Source organism: Macrobrachium nipponense, chromosome 26, assembly GCF_015104395.2.
Source record: "Macrobrachium nipponense isolate FS-2020 chromosome 26, ASM1510439v2, whole genome shotgun sequence".
NCBI classification, from domain to species: Eukaryota; Metazoa; Arthropoda; class Malacostraca; order Decapoda; family Palaemonidae; genus Macrobrachium; species Macrobrachium nipponense.
The window spans coordinates 31,038,045-31,060,569 of record NC_087215.1 but is presented as its reverse complement, the minus strand read 5'-3'; the positions used below and the strand labels follow the sequence as shown (position 1 = coordinate 31,060,569).

The window sequence follows — 22,525 nt, the reverse complement described above, 5'->3', positions numbered from 1 at the left end:
TCAATATGGGAGGACGCAAACAGCGGCGACTATCGTACGGCAGCACAGAATCGTCATACAATATCAAGATTGTGTTTAGATAATTGAGCTGAACATATCTGTAACCACAAATTATTTGCCTGATTCATTTTCAATGCCAATAATGTATAAATATTTGCAAATTAGTTTCTGTGCCAATTTTGTCTCAGAAAATACTCGACAATTGTCATAATGGCCGATGTGATTGCTAAAACAGACTCACCCGCGTACCAGGGTAGATCTCACCTCGATTGTTTTTATTTATTTAATTCGTGAATTCTGATAGATTTTGCTAATATCTAGAGGTAGTAGTCATTTATATCCCACATCAATCATATTTAAAGTAAGTAAATATGCATATATATACACATATGCTTATACTAATCACTCTTACACGTGATTCTATTTATCAAACACTACCGAGAAGAAATGAAACACTTATAGATCCGGACCAGTGTTGGATTTGCCTGACCTATCTTCAGAGGACTGACCCAATGTGGTAGATATTCACAATGTAAATTAGATACAACCATGTAACCGTGTTTCATTTCTCCCCAGTTGTCTTTGGTACACAGACACACAAACACACACACACAAATATATATATATATATATATATATATGTATATATATATATATATATATATATATATATATATATATATACACATTGGTTATCCATTGACATACGATAACCAAAAATGGACTCCCTCTCTCTCTCTCTCTATGGTTATATCAGCCTACAGTAGGCGCACATTTATTTATTTTTTCTTGTTTTGTGGATTGTACTTATTTCTACTAAATTTCCAGATTTTTTGCTGTTTTCTTTTTCAGAAATAAATAGGTATTGATCAATAGGAGCCCAATATTAATAACAATTAATTCCACAACCCACCGTGTCTGAGAATGGGTGTCTGTGGAGAAAACACCATAGCAAAGCACTGCCATATTTTCTCCTTTGTTTTAAATATGGTGTTGACTATACTGTCGCCATTACTCCCTGAAGTGACGCTGTTAGGTATATGGCGTAATGTTCACTATAGCAGTGGTTGTCCTGCCTATAAATTATAGTTATTAGTTACATGGTTGTCGGGGCTAGTGTGTGTGTGTGTGTGTGTGTGAATAATTTCCTTCCAGTAGCTACCTCCTTTGCCAATGGCATCTGGGATCTTGTAGTGGTCACCTATCCAAATACTAATAAGCCCGAAAACCAAGTATAGTAATATAACTAAGCCTGACAACCACTGCTATAGTGAACATTAAGCCATTTATCCCAACAGTGTGACTCCAGGGAGTAAGGGAGACGATAGACACCGCCATATTTAAAAGAGAGAGAGAGAGAGAAGAGAGAGAGAGAGAGAGAGAGAGAGAGAGAGAGAGAGAGAATATGGCAGTGCCTTGATATGGTTTTTTCTCTAGAGCCATCCATTCTAAGATACGGTTTGTTGGCGAATTAATTGTTATTATTATTTTTGGTCTCTTATTGATTAATACATATTTCTAAAAAAAAAGCACAGCAAAGAATCTGGAAATTTTGTTGAATTTAATACAATCCACACAAAAAAATAAATGTGTGCCTACTGTAGACCGATATAATCATAATGAGAGAGAGAGAGAGAGAGAGAGAGAGAGAGAGAGTCCTATTTTGTTATCGTATGCCGATGGATAACCGCGTCGGTCCAAGCTGCGGAAAGGAGACACACCTTTTCTTTAGAAGCCACACATTGCGAGCTGCTCAGGAGACAAGAGCCAGTGCTAATTCATGGCTGGTTTAATTTTTGAACTTCAGCGAGAACAACAGATATTTCACTTTAGCGAAAAATACAAATTCGAAGAAATTATCATGTAGATAGGACGTCTGCGCTTAGCTGCAATTCACAGAAGAAAACAAAAAGAAACTAGGCTATTGTGCGTTGTTGAAGTTATCGTTCCCTGCCACCGTCTCCCTCTGCTGAAGATAGGGATAGGAGGATGTGAGTTGTTCGAGCGGATTAGTTAATGGCGGGGGTGTTCAGATGTAATTTTCCTATTATAACTTATTTTTTTATTCCCTAAAATTATAGTGATTTAATAATTATATACTATTTTGTGGGATACTTTACATATTTTCCTCGATTTTGTACTCCAAACATTCTGAGCTACAGAAATCCTCTCATGGATTCGCAAGTATTTACGCATCCCAATGCTTCTATAAATAAAAATAAATAAATTATCTTTATCATAATAATAATATTCATAAAATACAAGAAAATATTTAATTCTGTCGATAAGGAATGGAAATTAATTATATAAGCTGTAGTAAACGGTACCAATTTCCCCGTTCAGCATGTCGTGAAATGTAGCTGTTTGTAAAACGCATAACTTTAAGAGAGACTTCCTGGATGACGTCAGTGTTTTGGAATGAGCATAACTGCAGTATGAGCTTGCAGTTCTTCGTGCGTCCTCATACACTGACATTCCTAAACAATACAGAAGCCAAGTCTCTCTCTCTCTCTCTCTCTCTCTCTCTCTCTCTCTCTCTCTCTCTCTCTCTCTCTCTCTCTCTCCAATTGTCTGTTAAAATCATCAAAGGAAGAATGCCTAGATGGTCTTGTGTGACGTATCATAATTTTTCCCAAATGAGAAAGCTGTATGAAGGCCGTTGTATAGTCCTCTCACTTATTACTGTTTCTCACTCTATTTTTATGATTCATATAAAACGAGTAAAAAAATGATGATTAGGTCATACGAATAATCGTGTATACATCAACTTTGCCAATAAATATTCAGCATTTCCGTCCATTGTTGCTTTTTGGTGAATCACGTTAGTAAATAAAAAGCAAATGATTAAAAATCACGCACCTCAGAATGTGGCTGAGCCCATTCATTTCAATAAACCAATCGGCAGCAATCATCTGCTTCAACCAATCAAAATCAATCTGCAGGGACCAATCAGAGCCGTACCTGTAGTGTGTTGGTGGCTGCTCTGTATCCTGTGTGTCAATTCACAACGGGAGACGGAAGAGCTGTAGTTCAGTGATCTGTGAGATTGATATTTTGAAGTTATCGTCATTCGTTCTTTCTTGTTGTAATGTCAAATGCAAGAATGTTTTGCCGTCTGGGCGCTTGTAGTGTTTAACCTGTTTCTAAGGTTGCAAAAAATATTCTTATTTTCATCTCTTCCATAACTTTTGAACTCTAAGGTTTAGACTACTAAGAAAATCCAGGAATATTTTATTTAGGCCAAACGCTGGGACCGATGAGGTCATTCACGCTGAAACGGAAATTGACAGTCAAAAGGTTTGAAAGGTGCAACAAGAGGAAAACCTCGTGGTTACAAAATAAATCAATTGATAGGAGAGGGTGGAAAGTAAAATGGAAGAAAGAATACGAACGGAGGTACAGTCAAAGGAATGAAAGGGGCTGCAGCTACTAGGGGTCAAAGGGAAAAGGGACGCTGCAAAGAACCTAAAGTCATGCTTACAGAGCACCGCACGAGGTGTACTGACGGCACTACCCTCCTACGGGGAAGACTAGTGAAGTAAAGGGTATGAAGTCATATTTAAAGTTCAAACGTCAAAGAGAACTTTGTCACCAGCGGGGTTTTCGTTTTCACGAACATCTTAATTTTCTTAGACGTTACTGAAAGAGCACACGACGAATCAGGTGTGTCTGCGAGATTAGTATTGTTTCTTTCAGATAATTTCACACCATCTCTAATTGTCATCTAATCGTAATGACACTGAAAGGCCGCCGATTCCCACATTTAAGGTTCAGTGGCTGTTCCTGTTTCACTCTGCAGCTAACCTTTGGAATTTTCTTCGTACTATGGTTTCCCGACTCCTCCCCCCACCCCCCACCCCCATAGGGAGTTAGCGTCGTCAGTGCGCTTCACGTGGTGCACTGTAGGCATTACTTGAGGGTCTTTGTAGAATTCTGCAAAGTTTTCCTCCAGTTACACCTTTCGAACCTTCTAACTGTTGATTTCCGTTTCAGCGATGAATGACCACACAGGTCCCAGCGCTCGGCCTTTGATCTAAATTCCATATCCTATTCTATCTTAACTTTTCATCCTTTGTGAACAGGGTCTGTCGTATTGGCTGTGTTAAGGACTTGAAGACGTGGGCTAGGGCTAGTTAAAGGCATCAGGATCGAGACGCAATCACACATTATTCACATTGGTATCTGAACTAAAAACTGAGTGGGAGGGGAATCTGGAACAGAAAACTTGTGCACTCAAAAAATCAATTCAATTTTTATTATCTTATTACTCATCTTGGTCTTACAAAGCTGTTTTTTTTATTAAATAGCTAAAATTCATAGGAAGACCATTAAATAAAGTTTAACAAGTAACAGTAACTCATTCCTTAATCCTCGATGTTTTAGAAAAGAGAATGAATCGACTGAATATCCATCCCAATTATTACATAAATAGTGAAGTCATCAAATATTATGGGGATTAAGAGACAATTGATCACTGTGATCTTGTTGAGGCTAACTTCCAGATTATGACACCGAGGCTTCATTGTATAACAGAAAGAATTTCGAAGATTTTATGCACTCATATGTTACTTTTAGAACGTATATTACTATTCGAATATACAAGTTCCCTACGGAGCAAGCACAAATGGTAATAACTTGCTCAGAAAACCAAAACTGGGAATAAAGACCATGTAAAATAAATAAATAAATGAATAATCAAAAGAGGATAGGTATATACGAAGAAAATTTTATCGGAAAGTAAAAACAGGTAAACATGCATAAGAAAGAAAATAATTATAGAAAGCACCACACATACACACACACACACACACATAAATATTAATTTATATATATAGTACATGAATATATAGATAATATATGTAATAACAAATCTGCGTAACGAAAGAAAAGAGTATAGAAACACAGCGACATACCAACACACCCACACACATATATATATATATCTATATATACATACATATATATTATATCTATATATGTGTGTGTATATATATATACATGAATTTATATATATATATATATATATATATATATATATATATATATATATTGTGACAAAGTGGCCTAGAGTATCTGGGTCTGGACACCATTAATACTTGTTGCACGAAGTAGCCAAAGAACTGTGTCTGGACACCATTAATATTTGTTAACCCAAATTGCCAAGTATCTGGTTATTTCACTTACCATTTGTACTTGTTAGCACAAGAGACCCTTTTATTCCTGGGTCTGGGACACCCTTTGTACTTAGGGCACAGTTTGTTCAAGTACCTGGTTATTACTTACCTCACTACAGCCAGACACCTGACCCTTCATCACAAATACTAAACGACTGAATACTCTAAAGGTAATAGTGATCCTTTATAGAACTGAACAGTCAAGAAAACAATCTGTCTAAGTTCATTAAAATAGATGTGAGGTAATCTTAATTAAAGGGCATCACTCCTACAATTTCAAAACTAAGTATTTCCCTGATTCTGATTCATTTGAGGGAAACGGCACAATTACCACTCTATATTTCTACCTAAACAAAATAAAATATAATACTGGTGGGGAACCAAAAAAATAAAATGCTCATATAAATTTTATATATAAAAATTTTATTTCTAAATTCAAAATTTATAAGTGAAATTCACAATCTTAGGGAAATTGTTTTTAATTGAAAACAAAAGTTTAATTAATTCTTGAATTAATTATTAAGCAAAATTAAATCAAAGTTTATCAAGAAAATTAATTAGATTAAATCATAAAGCAATAATTAAATTTGAAATGAAATTTAATTAAACACAAATTAATTTGCAAGTGTTAGATTCAAACAATTACACAATAGAATATTATTCGAACTAATTAAACAAAATAAAGACAATGCAAAAAAAACCATAATGCATAATATGAAAACAATTAAAGCACTGGCAGTACAAACATTAAGCATATAAAAATGGATATGTCAAAAGAACAAAGCAAAAGAAAAATGTATTGAAAAGGATAATTTTATCCAATGGTAAAATAAAACCTCGAAGCGCACTTCAAAACATTTGTAAAATACCTGTATACGCAGCTGCAGCTTCTCACTCAAGAGAAAGACCTGTTACCCACTTTTACACTTTCGTGGGCACCTTCACAAAACTAATAGAAATAATGCTATGTTCAGATTCCACAACAACACATATTTTACTAAGAATTATATGAGTGACCAATACCAAATGTGAGTTTACAAATGTGAGTTACATTACGTTAATGAAACGGTCTCGCGAGAGAGAGAGAGAGAGAGAGAGAGAGAGAGAGATACTATCCCTCATGCCAGAGGCTAGGTCTCGGAATCGAATGAATCGTTCTCTATCCCCATAAGCGTATGGGCGATTAGCATCTAGTTCAAGACGAAAACATTACGTCATCTCTCTATGTTAAACATGAATAACATCATTATAGGGAAGGTTCTCGAAGCTGCATGGGAGGTCTCTACGCGTGTTTGCGTGGATAAAGAAATCAGCTTGCTCAGGCCTTCTCGAGGTGTGAAACAACCTTCTCTGTTACTCTTTCTCTCCGTCTCACGTACGTCTTTTTCCTCTCTCCGCCTTATGTATGTTTAAAAATGAAAAGTTACACTACTTAACATGTGTTATCTTTAAATATGGGAATCTGAACACAAAAACATACATTTCATAACATGATACACAGGTTCTGAGGTGAATTAATCATATTACCAAAATTATAATTGCATTACAAAACTTACATTATAAGATTATACATATGTATATATATATATATATATATATATATATATATATATATTATACATATATATATATAAAGTTCATGTTTATAAGGGTTATAAAATTTTGTTGTTTAAACATGCCACACCCAGTCGGTAACCTGTTGAACTCATTAAACACCTACAAATGATTTAGTCATATGAAATATCTATGATTTTTATGGTACTTTTTGTTTACATTGATCTTTATATTTTGGTATATATATATATATATATATATATATATATATATATATGCGCGTGTGTGTGGTGTGTGCGCGCGCGCGCGCATGTACAAATACGTCGAGAAACTGTTGAAATAAATTTGAGATGAAAATAGTGTCAAAAAAGCTAACTTTAATAGAAAATCAACCTTGGCTGAAAAGTATATCTTGGCGATTTTTAGAATTAATTTTTAAGAAACAGGGATGGATAACTTAAACACTGTCATAACATTGAGAATAGCAATAAATGAGATAGTGAGTGGTGGGTTTACAATGACGAAACATATCTTATAATGAGGCAAACAATAAGTGATGCAAATGCTGATGTAAATAATTGAGTAAGAACATTATCCTCTGACAAGATGTCTGAAACTAAAAAACAAAATTGTAGAATTTATGTATTAGACATGTTTATGCAAGTAATTAAAGATACATACATATTATGTATAGGTTTATACTAATAAAACTATACGCTTTAATACATAATAATAATGATCATTACTACGATAATTTTACCTTTTATACTATAATAAGAGTAATTTATATATAAGCAGACGAATAGGAGCCTTTCCAAAGCATTGTGCACAAGCCACAGGTTATGCTGGTAAAATTCAGAATGGCAAACATTCAAAACAATACATGTTATTTCTTTTTATAAACTGAATACAGAATCGATGCATCAACAAATGTTCTTGTACCTAGAGCAGCTTGTATTATGATAGGTTGTTAAACTGTCACTCATTTCCATATTGTCACTGTACCTACCAAAATATAAAGAAGATCAATGTAAACAAAGTACCGTAAAAATCATAGATATTTCATATGACTAAACCACTTGTAGGTGTTTAATGAGTTCAACAGGTTACCGACTGGGTGTGGCATGTTTAAATGACAAAATTTTATAACCCTTATAAACGTGAACTTTTATTGTTTCAAAGACATAAACTGGCCGATAATTGTTGATCATTTAGATTTTCTCAAAAAACGTCGTTTCTCATCCAGCACAGCAGGTACCTAGCTCCTGGTGTCTTATTATCCTCTACAGATCTCATACATACTGCTCAAGGATTTCATGTTAATCATGTCTAATAAAAGTATAATAACATCTAAGCAGTTTCAATCTTATTGGTAATTAAACATTGATAAATATATCAACTGAACCGGTGGTATTTTCCTAAACCTCATGAGTCTCTGGCCTTGAATCTTTTTGATTTTCTCTTTAGCTCTGAATGAAATTTAGTGACTACCTATTTTTGTCAGCTATTTCTCCAAAAATCTTAATTGCATTTCCATAATAATCTACCGTAAATTTTGCAATGGCAGCCGTTATTACCGGTCCTCATTTTTATGTAATGCTGTTTCTATTTTTTACCGATTATCTATGATAATTTGGAACCATCTGGCTTTGAGACGAGTCCAATGACCATCAGCTGATCCCCTCTACCTATCAAGTAGGTTAGAGCCACTAATTAGTATGCATGTCAGTAGGAACTTTACAGGAATGCATAAGTCAATTCAGCGTTAACTGATTTTAAGGCCTTGCGTATTCTTCTTAAGAGTGTTCATCGCTAACGCCGCAGTTACAGTGTAGGTTGCATAATTTTTACTGACGCAATGATACCCATTACCTAGGTAGGTAGGTAGGTAGGGATTCATAACCTAAGACAGGTACATGGGGGGGATAAGATAGGTGGCCGTTTACTTCTCAGAAATAGGTATACGGCTGGGTAAAGGTACCGCTCGTAGAAAGGACCACTGAGGCAAAGTGAGTGCTTGGGACGAAGGTTTTGTAGTAGGGTATCTCAAATGCTTGAGATTTAGTAGTAGTAGTAGTAGTAGGTAGGTAGCCTAATTTTACGACATTACCTAGCTAGCAACCTAGTAGCTTTTTTACTAGTAAGGCGTGCAGAGCTATCTTATCGTTCGTGGAGACAATTTGTGCAAGCTATTTTATAGTACCTAGCTATATATTAAATACAGATCACGTAAACAGAGATGGAAGCATTGAAAGGTGGAGACCGTTAGGCAGGTCAGTGGAGGAATTTCCTGTGGGACAGATTTGCCCTTCTTCATGGCTGGGCCAGAGGAAGCATTTCTGTTACTTCCTGTCATAAGGGCCTTTATTCATTGTTGAAATAGAAATGGTCACCAGTGTAAAGCAAGGTTTTGCTCACTGTCCCCTTCATCTCTGGTTTTCTGGGTAACATTTTTTATAATTTTCTTTTTAGGTCAAATTCTGAGATAAATTTTGAGGCAAAAGTGTGGTTGTTCCCATTTTGTCCGTAGAATTTATGGAGCCTCATTGGAATTGAAGGTTTTGGGTGAAGCACTAGGAAAAACAGTAGCTTACTAGCCTAGCTATACCCTAGCTATTGTGGTCAGATTCGAAATTATTTTGGAATACTACCTATAAAAGAAGTCTAGTATCAAAGGAAAGAATTTGTTAGTTTGTAAACTTCCTTAGAAAACTGTAGAGTGTAGGGCTAGCCTAGCTATATGGCCGTACTTAGGCTAGTGAAACTGCCGTCCATCAAACTTGCATCAGAAATCAGCATTATTAATTTTCACTTTGGGTGTTACACCCACTTCTGAAAAACTGATGTATTAAATCTGTTTAGTATGTAAGACTTTTGCTCCCCTTCACATTCACTCACACACACTTATAAGATAAGTAATAATTTGCTTCCATAACCTAAGTTTTGTGCATTATTATTATGATGATTCAGTAATTTAATGAGATCAGTGAGTCACATTACTAGATTCTGAGGATCAGTCGAGGGACTTGCTCCTTAATGAGAATTGAAAATGGAACAAGGTAAGGATAAAGGAATTAGTAATTGAGATCGTTGGGTGTCCAAAACTCACCTAGGGTAAAAAATCACTCCCTTCTGATTACTTTATTGATTAATCTTTAAATATTAAAGTTGAGATTTATCCAAGATTCTTATAAAAGACGAACCATTGCACTTCATGTAGCTGTATCCTACTCAGGGTTAGCTGGAAGTGGTCTTTAAAGCTTGGTAATTATGTAGTTAACTGGTGGTAGGTGCGTGAGTTCAGGGAGACCCCCCACCCCCTCTCACCTACCGTAAGCCAGCTTTTTTAAAGTGAGGATGCTGCTTTCATACAGACTACCGAGTTGAAACTTTCTTTACTTCTTTTATGTATGGGTTTGCATCATGTATGTTAACTCAAAAAAGTGAAGGAACAAATGTTCAAAGGAGGTAAGTAGGTGTGGTCACTTTGTTTCCTTGTAGTAGGGTAAAAAACCGCATGGTACAGGGGTGGACCATGTACGATCAATGTGTACAACCCCAAAAAAAGTACATTATAACGCGTCCTGACATCGGAGATGGGCATCAGACGCGACTTCTTGTTGGTGAGAAACGGAGCTAAAGACCTCTACTCCGGTGTCAGGACGCGTTATAATGTACTTTTCTTGGGGTTGTACACATTGATCTTACATGGTCCACCCCTGTACCATGCGGTTTTTTACCCTATGTGTTTGCATCATGTATCTTAACTCAAAAAAGTGAAGGAACAAATGTTCAAAGGAGGTAAGTAGGTGTGGTCACTTTGTTTCCTTGTAGTATGTGGAAATCTACCAGTTTTCATTATTTTGTGGAGGGTAGCATGTGCAGTCTTGACTCCCTTTCAGGATCGTGCTGGCTGGTTTCCTTAGCTGTAGAAGAGGTTTGGCAGAATCTGAGGAGGGCCAAAAGATGTTTAAAGGTATCTTCAGGGGAGAAAATACTCCCTTCATTCCTGACTGCCCTCCTATTCTCCCACCCCGTCTACTTGTTCCCTTATGGCTTTGTTGAGAGGGATGCCCACATGGAGATAATATGAAAGCAATGATGACCATTGCATGCACTTTAACTTAAGTGAGACCTCAGCAAGTGCATTTAGCCTGCCATCTTCTATCCATTCCTTACCAGCTGTTCCACATATGATTGACTCATTGGAGTATTTGAAGATGTGGCTCTCCCTTGGTACCCTTGGTAATCTTATTTTTCCATATGTAAATACACACTATTGCCTTTTGTTTAGGACATTATCACTGACTCTTTGGTGGTTAAGGGAGGGGTGGGGAATACGTACCCTCACTCGCCTGCCATCACCAAGCACTTTTTTTTTCTGCTGCCATCGGGTGAGGATGCCTTGCTGTGCTCCTGATGACCAAGTTAGAACTTGTGTCTTTGTTTTGAGTGTTTTGTATACTTTACCATGGAGAAATTGTGTGTGTGTGTGTGTGTAACAAAAGTGTGAAGGGCATGAGTGATTGTAGGTGGCTTGTTACATCCTTTGTTTTTTCTGATCCCTGCTGTTACTGCTTGCATGTAGGGGTCGGATTTTCATATGTCAGAAAAGTTTTGGTAAAAGAGGGAGTCCTCCTTTTTCCAAATACTATACAGTGAAGTATAAGCTCATCCTAATCATCAAATTCTTCCTCTCCCTCCTTGCCCTTTCATTTCCTTTGTGACTTATAAGGAAAAGCAGAGGTCCAAGAAGACTTCTCATAGGATGTCTTGTGGGATTTTCAGTGAGTGCCTTTCCCTATCTTGGGAAGGGCCTTGGTGTTTGCCCACCTCCAGGTGTTATGTCTGTCATAAGTAGGGCTGACATAGGTTTCACTTCTTGGACCTGCACTTTTTGGACCAGAGGAATGTATGTGACTCCTCCACCTCTATTTTGCCAAAAGCAGGTGGTAGAGTTAGCACAGCCTGTGCACAGTGCATGGATGGACCCCGAATTGTGCACACAGACAGGGGGTTTACACATGACTGTCAATGCAAAGCAAGATAAGATGCTTTTGTATTGAGTGTGAGCATTGCAGTGCAGTCTAAGGAAAACCCAGCGTATTAGGCAGAGTGTCAGCCTATCTGTAGGCTTGGTAGGCAGAAGGAGGTGTTCAGTAACATCTTTTCTTTTTTAAGCAAGGTAGACTGCATGATTGAGCATTCTGCCTTAGAGGTTTACCTCATACAGTTTGACTCCTCCAGTCTCCCTTATAACAAGAACTATTTATTCATGATTGAACCAGATGTTAGGTACCTCTCTGATTTGTGCTTCCGTCTCTATTTGGCCAGCACTTGATTCTCCAAAGTGTTCCCAGAGTGAGAATACAAATATATCTCATTCTGGCTTAGGGCCCCTAACAATCCTTAATCCCTATGCTAGATTATATAAAAGGTTACAGGCATCATTGTTCCCCTGTTCATTATGATGACTGGAAACATGGCATTTCCAGGTGGAGGTTCAGCCTGCCAATGAGTTGAGCAATAATCTCCCACCTGAGTACGTCTTTGTTCATACGCGAACAAACCTTTGGTCATAACAATAGGATAATTTCTAGCGCCTAGCTGGATCCAGTTATAAAACAGATGAAAGCAAAGAATCTTGTGATATCTGGCAGCGCATGCGTAGATTGGGTGAAGAATGGTCAAAGACCATTCACTTACGCCACCGTGCCAGTCTTTTCTTAACCACCTTGGCGAGTGTAGTGGTTAACCTCTCTTGGCCTTTACCCGGTTCATTGCCTGTTTCGCTTGTGTTTAGTGAGTGTGTGTGTTTGCTGATATGGCTTCTTCTGCTCCTTCTCGGCCTCGTCAACGTGTGTGCCCCAGAATTCCAGGTCTTCCATGTTCTTGTTTTTTGGCTTCAGCAGTGACTGATCCCCACATCACATGTAGCAGGTGCCGTTCTAATTTTTGTACTATAACAAATCCTTGCATGAATGCCAGGTATGGCCAAAGAGCAGTGAAAGTCATTTTATAGCAAGAGAGAGCATCAGAGAGTTTCGACTCTTCCTTCTTGGGAAGGTTTTTCACCTCTTCCTGATTCTTCATCTCCTGCAGTATCCAACCCCCATAGTAGTGTTGTTCCTGTGTCTCCTTCCTTTTCTTCCATTGATTCGTTGCTGATTTTTGTAATGTTGCCCCTTCTTCTTTGGGAGTTAATTTGATTCCTGGGAAGGGGGAGGCTTTTTCATCATTCTTATTTATTCCAGAGTCGGAGGCGCCCAAGATGGCGGTGATTTGGAAGACGCTTGGGCTAGGGGGTACCCCGTCCTTGGAGCGGTTGCTTGCGCACTTTATGGAGGCTCGCTTCCCCATCCTCAGGCTAGCCAGACCATCCCCCCTCCTCCCATGTTGTCGATAAACTTAAGGGACACATACTTCCAAATCCCTGTTCATCCGACGTCCAGGAAGTTCCTTCACTTCTCTCTTGGGGACAAGGTCTTCAAGTTCAAAGTCCTATGCTTCGGGCTGACAACAGCCCCTCAAGTGTTCACAAGGGTCTTCTCTCTCGTGTCAAGTTGGGCCCATGCTCAGGGGATCCATTTGCTGGGGTACCTCGACGATTAGTTGGTCTTGGCAGTTTCCAGGGAAAAGCTGCTGCAGGACAGGGATCGTCTACTTTGGTTCTGTCTGGAACTGGGCATCATAGTCAACCAGGAAAAGTCGAACCTCATGCCCAGTCAAAGGATTTTCTACCTGAGCATGGTCATCGATATGACAGTGGCAAGAGTTTTCCCGTCGGATCAGAGATTGGAGAAGTTGCGGGTGGTGGTGCGTGACTTCCTGTCGGAACCACATGAGTCAGCTCATCAGTGGCAGGTTCTTCTGGGAGTGTTATCTTCCCTGAAGAAGCTGGTCCCTCATGGGCGTCTTCATCTTCGGTCTCTGCAATGGAGACTGGGAGAATTCTGGTCTCCGGCAGGGGACTCACCCCTGTTAAAGGTTCCTCTATCGCTTCATTGGTGGTTGGGTGACCAGAATCTTTCGAAGGGTATCCCTCTGCATTCTCTTACACCGGACTTAATTCTGTTCTCAGACACCTCCCTCGCAGGTTGGAGGGCTCTTTTAGGTGGCCTCATCGCTTCAGGCATTTGGAGTTTGGAGGATAAGCAACAACATATCAACGTCTTGGAGTTGAAGGGAACCTTCCTGGGTCTGAAGGAGTTTTGGGAGAAGGTAGTTCATTCTGTTGTTCTCATGTCGGACAACACCACGGTGGTAGCCTATGTGAACAAGGAGGGAGGCCTGGTTTCTTGTCAACTTCACGTCTTGACCTCGAGGTCCACCAGTGGGCAGTCAGCAATTCAGTAGAGCTCTCAGCCAGGTATATCCCAGGCAAACTGAATGTGGTCGCAGACAAACTCAGTCGTCGGGATCAGATCTTAGGCACAGAGTGGTCCCTTCATCAAGTGGTAGCAGACAAGCTTTTTCCAGGTTTGGGGGAGACTCATGCTTGACATTTTTGCGACTCGCTTCAACAGGAAGCTGGAGATATTCTGTTCAGTGGTCCCAGATCCTTTAGCATTAGCAGAGGACATGTTCCAACATCCCTGGGACAACCTGGAGGTGTATGCCTTCCCTCCGTTTTGTTTGATCCGTCAAGTTCTGAACAGGCTAATGAGTTCACAGGGTCTCAGGATGACTTTGGTAGCCCCTCTGTGGCCTCAGGTGGAATGGTTCCCAGATCTGCTGTCGTTGTTTTCAGAGGTTCCAAGGGAGATTCCCCCTTGGCAACATCTCCTGTGTCAGTCCCATGCAGAAAGGTTCCACCAGTCGGTAGAAGCCCTGTCTCTTCATGGTTGGAGGCTATCAAGTATCTGCTCCGAGCGAGAGGCTTTTCTCAGAGAGCAGCAGGGCATATGTCCAGCTTTCTCAGAAAGTTGACCTCTGCAGTTTACCAAGGCAAATGGGCGATCTACTGTGATTGGTGTCGTAAACAGGATTTTTTCTCCACTCGCAATCTCTATAAAGCGAATAGCAGACTTTTTAACCTTCCTCATAGACGAGAAACGTTTGTCCGTTTCTGCCATTAGAGGCTACAGGGCGGCCCTGAGTTTGGTGTTATGCCTTAGAGGTATCGACATCTCTTCCTGGGAACTTTCCCTGCTAGTTAAGGGGTTTGAGCAGTTGAGTTCTCCTAGAGAGCTCAAGCCTCCGGCGTGGGACGTTTCCTTGTGTTCTCAAGAGCTTCACTAAGAGTCCATATCAACCCTTGCGTCGCACATCTGACAGGAACTTGATGCTCAAGACAGTTTTCCTTCTGGCCTTGGCATCTTCCAAGAGGGTAGGAGAGCTCCCCGGTCTGAGCTATGATGTGAAGCACACCAGGGGTTGGGGGTCGGTGTCCTTTGAATTTGTCCCGGAATTCGTGGCCAAGACCCAAAATCTCTCTGTGCATGATGACAGGTTCACTTCGTTTTCCATTCCATCACTGAATGACTTTGTGGGTGGTGATGCTCAAGAGCTTTTGTTGTGCCCTGTCCAGGCCCTGCATTGCTATCTTAAAAGGACTCGGCACCTGAGACCAGGCTGCCGCAAACCTTTTGTTAGCACAGGCCGTATGAAGAAAGAGGTGTCTAAGAATACTATTTCTTTTTGGGTACTGCAAGCCATCAGACAGGCATACTTGACTCTTGATGATTCCACCACCACGTCTGTGCAGGCTAGAGTGCATGACGTCAGAGATATTGGTCCCTCTCTGGCTTTCAAAAAGAACTTGGCTGTCCATAGAGTGCTGAGCGCTGGTACTTGGTTACGCCAGTCCATGTTCACCTCTTTCTATCTTAAGGATGTTGCCCTCAGATCTGCGGACACGTTTTCCCTGGGTCCTGTGGTGGCTGTCCAACAGGTTGTGTAACTCATAGTTGCCATTAACAGGGCACTTTTGTATCTTACCTAAGATGATTGTGTGGATGAGAGAGTGAGTGAGTTGGCCGGTCTCCTTTTTCTTGTACCTTTCCTTCTTCTTTCCGGCGGGTTAAGGAATAGACACATCATTCGCTGGACTGGTCTGATACAGGTGAGTAAGGTAGTCATACTGATAGTGTGGTCGCTTAATATACAAATATCAAACCCTCTATTCGGTAGCATGCGCTCCACTCCTTGGCAAGGAGGAGTTGAGAGTAGTACAAACCGTGGTGTGTTGGTTTGCTATTGGAGAGTCAAAGTTTCTCTTTGGTTCCCTATACAATGGTTCTCCCATATATCATTGTATGTCACTCAACGGGCTTCAGTCCCTCTCCAGAAGTTATTCTTCTGGAAGCTGGACTGGTGGGTAGACCCCCAGCCAGTTTAGGATGTCTTGTACCTCCCTCCAAGTATGAGTCCATCCTATTGTTAAGACGGAAGGTTTGTCCGCGTATGATCAAATGACAAATTTTCTAAGACAATTTGTATTTTTCATAGCTACAAACCTGAGGTCTTAACATTATACTGCCCGCCTCTAGCTGCCCCTCTGTGTGTTAAGACATCCTGAGTTGGGAAAGACTGACACGTTGACGTAGGTGATTGGTCTTTGACCATTCTTCACTCGATCTACGTATGCGTTGCCAGATATCACAAGATTCCTCGCTTTCATCTGTTTTTTAACCGGATCCAGCTATGCGCTAGAAATGATCCTATTGTTAAGACCTCAGGTTTGTAGCTGTGAAAATTTGTCATTTTACTTAAATGGCAATGGTTAGTATTTCAGTAGGAACAAATCTCAGAATTTCAAAGTCATTTGCATTTTTCTTGTTTTCCTACAAACCTGAGCTTTATATCACAATTTCATGTGAACCAGTACATGATGCTAAAGAAAAAGTGCTGGCTTACAGCAAGGGAGTGGATGCCCCTCCCCCTCCACCTGTCTACTCATTAACTTTCTTGTTGCTAAGTATTATGGCTCTCCAACTCACTTTGAGGTATACTCCTACATAAAAGGTTGTGGTTTGTGTACAGTATCTGGGAAAAATACAAAGTATGTTTAAAATTTAATATTCTTAATGATGTTCATTTGTAAGCCATATTTACAACTTTGTATACCTCTGTATGTAATATCTCTTTCATGAACTGAAACTTTATAAACCTGTATGTATGATGTTATTAGAAAGAAGTTGAATTCTAATTTTATCAGGAGTAAAATTCATGTTCAATTCAGAGTATGGCCGCTCGGAACCTGCTTCGGCTGGGTCTCGTGGGAGGGTCTGGTGCTGCAGCTGTGTATAATAAAGATGAAGTGCAAACGGCAGCCATTGGTGCAGTGAGGTTTGGTAGAGCTGCCATAACTGTAAGTATGATTAGCTTGGTTCATAATGTAATTAGAGTGTAATTTGTAGCTGATAGTTTGTTTTTTTGCTTTTTATATGAAGGTCACATGTTTCCATTTCACTTGGAGCCAATGAATGCTTGAACACATTGTTAAAGCTTTTATTGAATTTTAGATTAGCTTCTTAATAAAGCTGTCCATTGTATGTACTAATGCTGAAATTTACTGAAGGTCTGTTTGCTTTGAGAAATACAAATTGATTGAAAATTTTGTCATGTCATTTCAAAATTCCAACTAGATATTGAATATTGAGTTGCAAAGTTATGATCAGCATACAAGATACATGAACATTGGATATTTCTGTATGTGCTTTTACAATATGCAGATATTGTACAGTTAATAAATTAATTTTTGACTTGTACAGTACTTATAGTGATATGTGTAAGAATATTAGGACAGGTAATGCAACAAGTCGGGTTAGTCTTTTAAGCAAACAAACTAATAGATAACGGTTTTGTGTCTGTTCCTTTAAGGATAACAAAACCTGTATTTTAAGATTTTTAAAAAGTATAATCATAATTTGGTTAACAGACTTAGTATCCCATTCCAGAAGGCTGTTCTTTAGCCAAATAGTCCTTAAACTGAGCAACTCTTGAGAAATAATAGGAACTGGATTTTTGTGTTCCAGATCTCCAGAAAAATAACAATTAAAGCATTTACGTATCTAAGATTTAATGAGCCTAAAATGCAGAAATCATAAAAAAATAAGTTGGCTACTTGAATGCTAGTTGGATTGCACTTAACTGCAATTGGGAGAGTTGATGTCCTGTGTGGAAGGTGGCAATGAAGGTGAAGAAGAGAAGAGGAAAGATGTTATGCACCATTCCATAAAACCAGCAGGCAACTCTGGCCAGAGAATACACTACTTATTAATATACTGTTCAATATATATGTATAACATAGTGTTAGTAAAGAGATTGAATGGAGCACAAAGTCATTAACATTTGAGCTTGGAGTTTGGTGTACCCTTCTTTGTTCCAGACTTTACTCTTTGGATTTTGAGTCAAATAAACACTTTACTCCTCATTGTCTAATTCTTGCTTCTACTTTTCCTTTATATCACAAACTTTTCTCTCTCTGCATATAAAGTCTTCTTAAGTTCACATGAAACAAATAATTATGTTAAGTGGTAGGCTATGCCCTACTGTGGATACTAAATAAGGTTGCCAGACTCAAGATCCTTCCCATCAATGCTAGTCAAATGTGATCTTTTGTTTTTAATCTCGTAGAAGATGATAACATTTCCCCTGTGATTGTATGCAGAGTGGATCTGTCTACATAGTACATTATCCTAAAGCTCCATTTTTGGAGGTATACATGACCACTGTCATTAACAGCATTGGATAATAGAAAAGCTGTTCAAATACCATATACTATCACAAGCTTCTTTCTACTCTCAGGTAGTAAAGCTATTAAAAGTAGCTTTTTAGTCAAAGTAACCTACTCCCATCTTCATATGGAAATTATGAGGCTTAAGTCAAAGAAGTAGTTTGTATTATTATAATTAGGTATTGTAAACTTTTGTAGAGTTTGTAATCATAATATTGCTAAATTAGAAATCTTGTTGCCTATACAGTGCCAGGGTTCAAAACATGTTGGTATGTCACATTTCAAAGTCCTGTTGAGTTTTGTACTGGACGTATTATTTTCTTTATATACAGTACTTTATGTATATATATATACTACGTACATATGTATAAGGATAGTCATTCTTTTTGGATTAGTGAATTCCACTCAGTTGATAATTATGGTAGTTTTATTTTTGGATATTTTGCACTGCTCTAACTTAAGTTCCTTGTGCTCTCATCCAGGTATCGAAGATTGTGGCAGATTATCGAATGACTCTTTATTCTGGAAGTATTACACCAGAGTCAGAGAATTATGGAGAAGTCAAGTCACAGGTACTGTAGCATTTGCTTTTCATGTAGTAGTAATTGTAACCATATGTTGTCCTTTTTGGTTTTAGGATCCTTTTCAAAGCAATGACTGCTTGCCATTTCTGTCAGACCTTGCCAAAGGATTTGAAATGTTAAAAGCAGTGATGTAATGTTGCTAAACTACCAAATATAGGATGATCAGAAAAGTGTAAGGTAACTAAGGCTAGATTGTAGGTTACTAATTGTCTTGGTAGGAACCTGGTTATGAGGTATATTGCCAGTAGGTATCTCGTATTCTGTAGTAAATTTTGGTAAGCAAATCTTAAATACAGTGTAGCCTATTATATTATTCATTGTTAGTCTAACAGCCTATTATATTTTTCATTTTTAGTCTCAGTAACAAGTATTTTTTTTATATTTCTGGGTTTATTTTTTATTTTTGCTTTTTTATTCATAACATGTCTTCTTTGAGGTAAATAGGATCATCTTCTATCAGTAAAATTTAGTGTTTTTCAGTGAATGCAATATTTGTTACTACAACTCTTTTGATGATACTATTTTGATGAAGTAAGGAGCCTTTTTTCACATTTTCACCCTTCGAAAATTTTGATGGTAGTGACATAGATTCAGTATGTGGTCTTATCCATGGTTTGTTGAGGTTCAACTACCATTGTAAGCTCATGAAGGTACCGTTTGTTTTGAAGCTTTTAATTGTGATATGCTTTCCTGTTGAAATATTTTAGGCAAAGTGCCGTATAGTATTAGATACTGCATTTTTGGCAGCTCATTTTTTTATAGCTTTCCTTTTTTATTTTATATCTTGTTTCCTTGATCTTGATTTTTGGTTTTCTACTTAAGGACTATGGCTCCAAAACCTTGACTGATGAACTTTGTGTGTGCAAACTATGTTGCCCAATGTACCTCTGCTCCTGGCACTCCCACCAGCACCATGAGGAAATAACCCAAGTTCTAGTGGAGTGTAAATTGTCAGACTATAGACTTGCATCAGATTTTCTAGTGAGTAACACTTTTATTTATTTATTTTCCAGACACACTTGAGAGCAGCTAACCAGTTGTTGGATTTGTGCTGTGCCAATGGAGGGGCTTTTGTAAAGGTATATACAATCATGTTAGTCTGTAATTCTCTTCATCTACGTAATTCATACTTGATGTTGAACAATTAACTTTTAGATGAATTCATGAAGCGGACTTAGTTAGGTTCTCATTGTGAGGCAATTCTGCCATATTATGGGTTTTATGGAAGTTAAGGGGAAGAAAAGGTAATGTATAAGACTGACAGTACGTAATGGAATTTGCCTTATTCTGCAGGTAGGGCAGCATTTAGGGTCGTTAGAATACTTGCTGCCAGTTGAGTATGTCAACACCATGAAAGTGCTACATTCAAATGCACCAGAGTCTCCATTGGAAGATATTTTTCAAGTCATTGAGGAAGAATTGAAATATAGTGTAAGTCAGAAGAATACGTAGGTATTTCATATGATTTTGTGTTTTTGCATTTATGCTCTATATTGAAACTTACATTACAAATAAAAAAAAACTCCCATATTTTTTGTAATTGAAATGGATTTCTTTCTTTGTTGAACAGGTTAAAGATTTGTTTGTTGAATTTGATCCACGTCCCCTCGGTGCTGCTTCTTTAGCCCAAGTTCACAGAGCTCGTTTGCCTGATGGCCGAGAGGTTGCAGTTAAAGTACAACACAAAGCAGTCAAATCTCACTCGAAGGTTGACATGAAAGGGATGGAGGTATAGTTGGCTGTGAATAATTTTTGTTTCAACTTTATCCCCCTACTGCAAAATGACTGTAAAATTGACCCATATTTGTTTGTTTCATGTTTTGCCAATACTATATATATTGACAAGTGACTCACGCACATGAAAAGTAAAATCTTAGCCCACAATGTAAATTGAAATGAAACTAGGTGAATAAACAATAACTTAAATCTCTCGATGTGAATAAACCAAGAACTTAGATAGCCCTTGCATTCATATGTGTGGAATTGATTGATTTTATATAAGAAACTTACCAAGTAATTACATAGCTATAGTAGTTTCAACTCGCAAGGTACAGTAGCTAAAATTTGAAAATTGCAGTAGCACGTCTTTTCTTTTTGTGTAGGAGACACTACCTCGCCCACTTTCAGCTGGAACCTTAATATATGGGGGTATAGGGTGAAAAGTGCAAAGTCATGAAATAATTCATGGAGCTTTGTTTGGCAATGGGGGATACGTATATGACATATTTCGTCAAAATTCCTCTTACTTTCTTAGTTACAGAGTAATTAGTAAACGTAACTTAATAAACCAAAAACATTGATCCTTACAAGAAAATGCAACATTTCTTCTATTATCTTAAGTTTTGATAATTATTGTCAAAGAAATTGTGAGCAATGGCATCTGTAGAGATTCCATGAGGTGGCAGGAGGGAACTTATAGCTGGTTCACTTAAGGTAGATACTTGGATGAGCACTTTACCTACGAGACGTTTGTTTGGCGGCCGCTGATTGGCTGGTACCGGGAGGTAGACAGCTCCCAACCAACCAGCGGCCGCCAAACAAATGTCTCGTATGTATAAGGCTCACCGAAGAATCTACCTTAAGTGAACCAGCTATAGTCAGTTTACCACCCTCCAGCGTGAGGAGAAACCTCTTGTAGCGTACACGTTCGAGGTTCACCTCTGACATTTGCTTGCTTTTTCGTGTTTTTCTTTGTTTCAGCAAGGATTTCATCATGCTAATGAGGAAAAGATTAGCAAAACATCTCGCCAACATACAGACGAAGAAAATTCGCTCTAATATGATTACAGAATATCATAATATACGCAATATTAGCGTAGTTAGTGAAGAGAAAGAGAGGGAGGGGTGCGTAGTAAGGAACGCCCCCGTCTTGCCTGACGCACACATCGTGCAGTACCCCAGGCTTCGGTCTTTGAGTGAAGGGATCTTCATTTATGATAAATAACATAGTTTTGGTTTATTAATACCCAAAAAGGAATATGAATTCATTATAATCATGATTTATTAACATTTTCTTTGTAAAAAGAGAGTACACGTTCAAGTTTCACCTCTGACATTCTCTTGATTTTATGTCTGTTTATCTTTGTTTTGGCAAGAATTTCATCATGCCAAAGAGGAAAATACAAGGAAAACATCTCGCTAATATACAGAAGAAAATTTGCTGTAATAAGGCGAATTAGTGAGGGAGAGAGAGAGAATTGCATAGGAAGGAGTGCCCCGTCTTGCCTGACACAGTGCCCCAGGCTATGATATATGAGGAAAGGGATCATCATTTATGATTAAATTATGATAAATAACATAGTTTTGGTTAATTAATACCCAAAACAGAAATATGCATTCATAATAATCATTATTTATTAACATTGTCTTCATAAAAATACAAAAGAAAACTTTGAACGGCAGTACATATCTCAAAACTATACTTATTGACCTTCAAAATCTATCTTCTCACTTAGTTTTAAAGCTATAGCACTGAAAAGTGGTATATAACTCAGAAAGACATTATAGAACAATCAAATAAAGCCCTTTTTTCC

At 38.3% G+C, this 22,525-nt stretch overlaps 1 protein-coding gene across 3 annotated transcripts in view; it reads left to right on the top strand.

The window, feature by feature from the left end:
• The first annotated feature begins 8,370 nt into the window (after positions 1-8,370).
• Positions 8,371-22,525, top strand: part of LOC135200146 (aarF domain-containing protein kinase 1-like) — a 62,899-nt gene continuing 48,744 nt past the window's right edge. The window contains exons 1-6 of one of the 3 annotated variants that reach the window (XM_064228489.1): positions 8,371-8,423; positions 16,912-17,040; positions 18,891-18,980; positions 20,006-20,071; positions 20,286-20,423; positions 20,563-20,721. In XM_064228489.1, the coding sequence (XP_064084559.1) occupies positions 16,915-17,040; positions 18,891-18,980; positions 20,006-20,071; positions 20,286-20,423; positions 20,563-20,721 (579 nt within the window). In that variant the 5' untranslated portion in view covers positions 8,371-8,423; positions 16,912-16,914. Of the gene's footprint in view, positions 8,560-16,911; positions 17,041-18,890; positions 18,981-20,005; positions 20,072-20,285; positions 20,424-20,562; positions 20,722-22,525 lie in introns of all 3 variants that reach the window. The other 2 variants (XM_064228491.1, XM_064228490.1) reach the window with 2 other exon arrangements.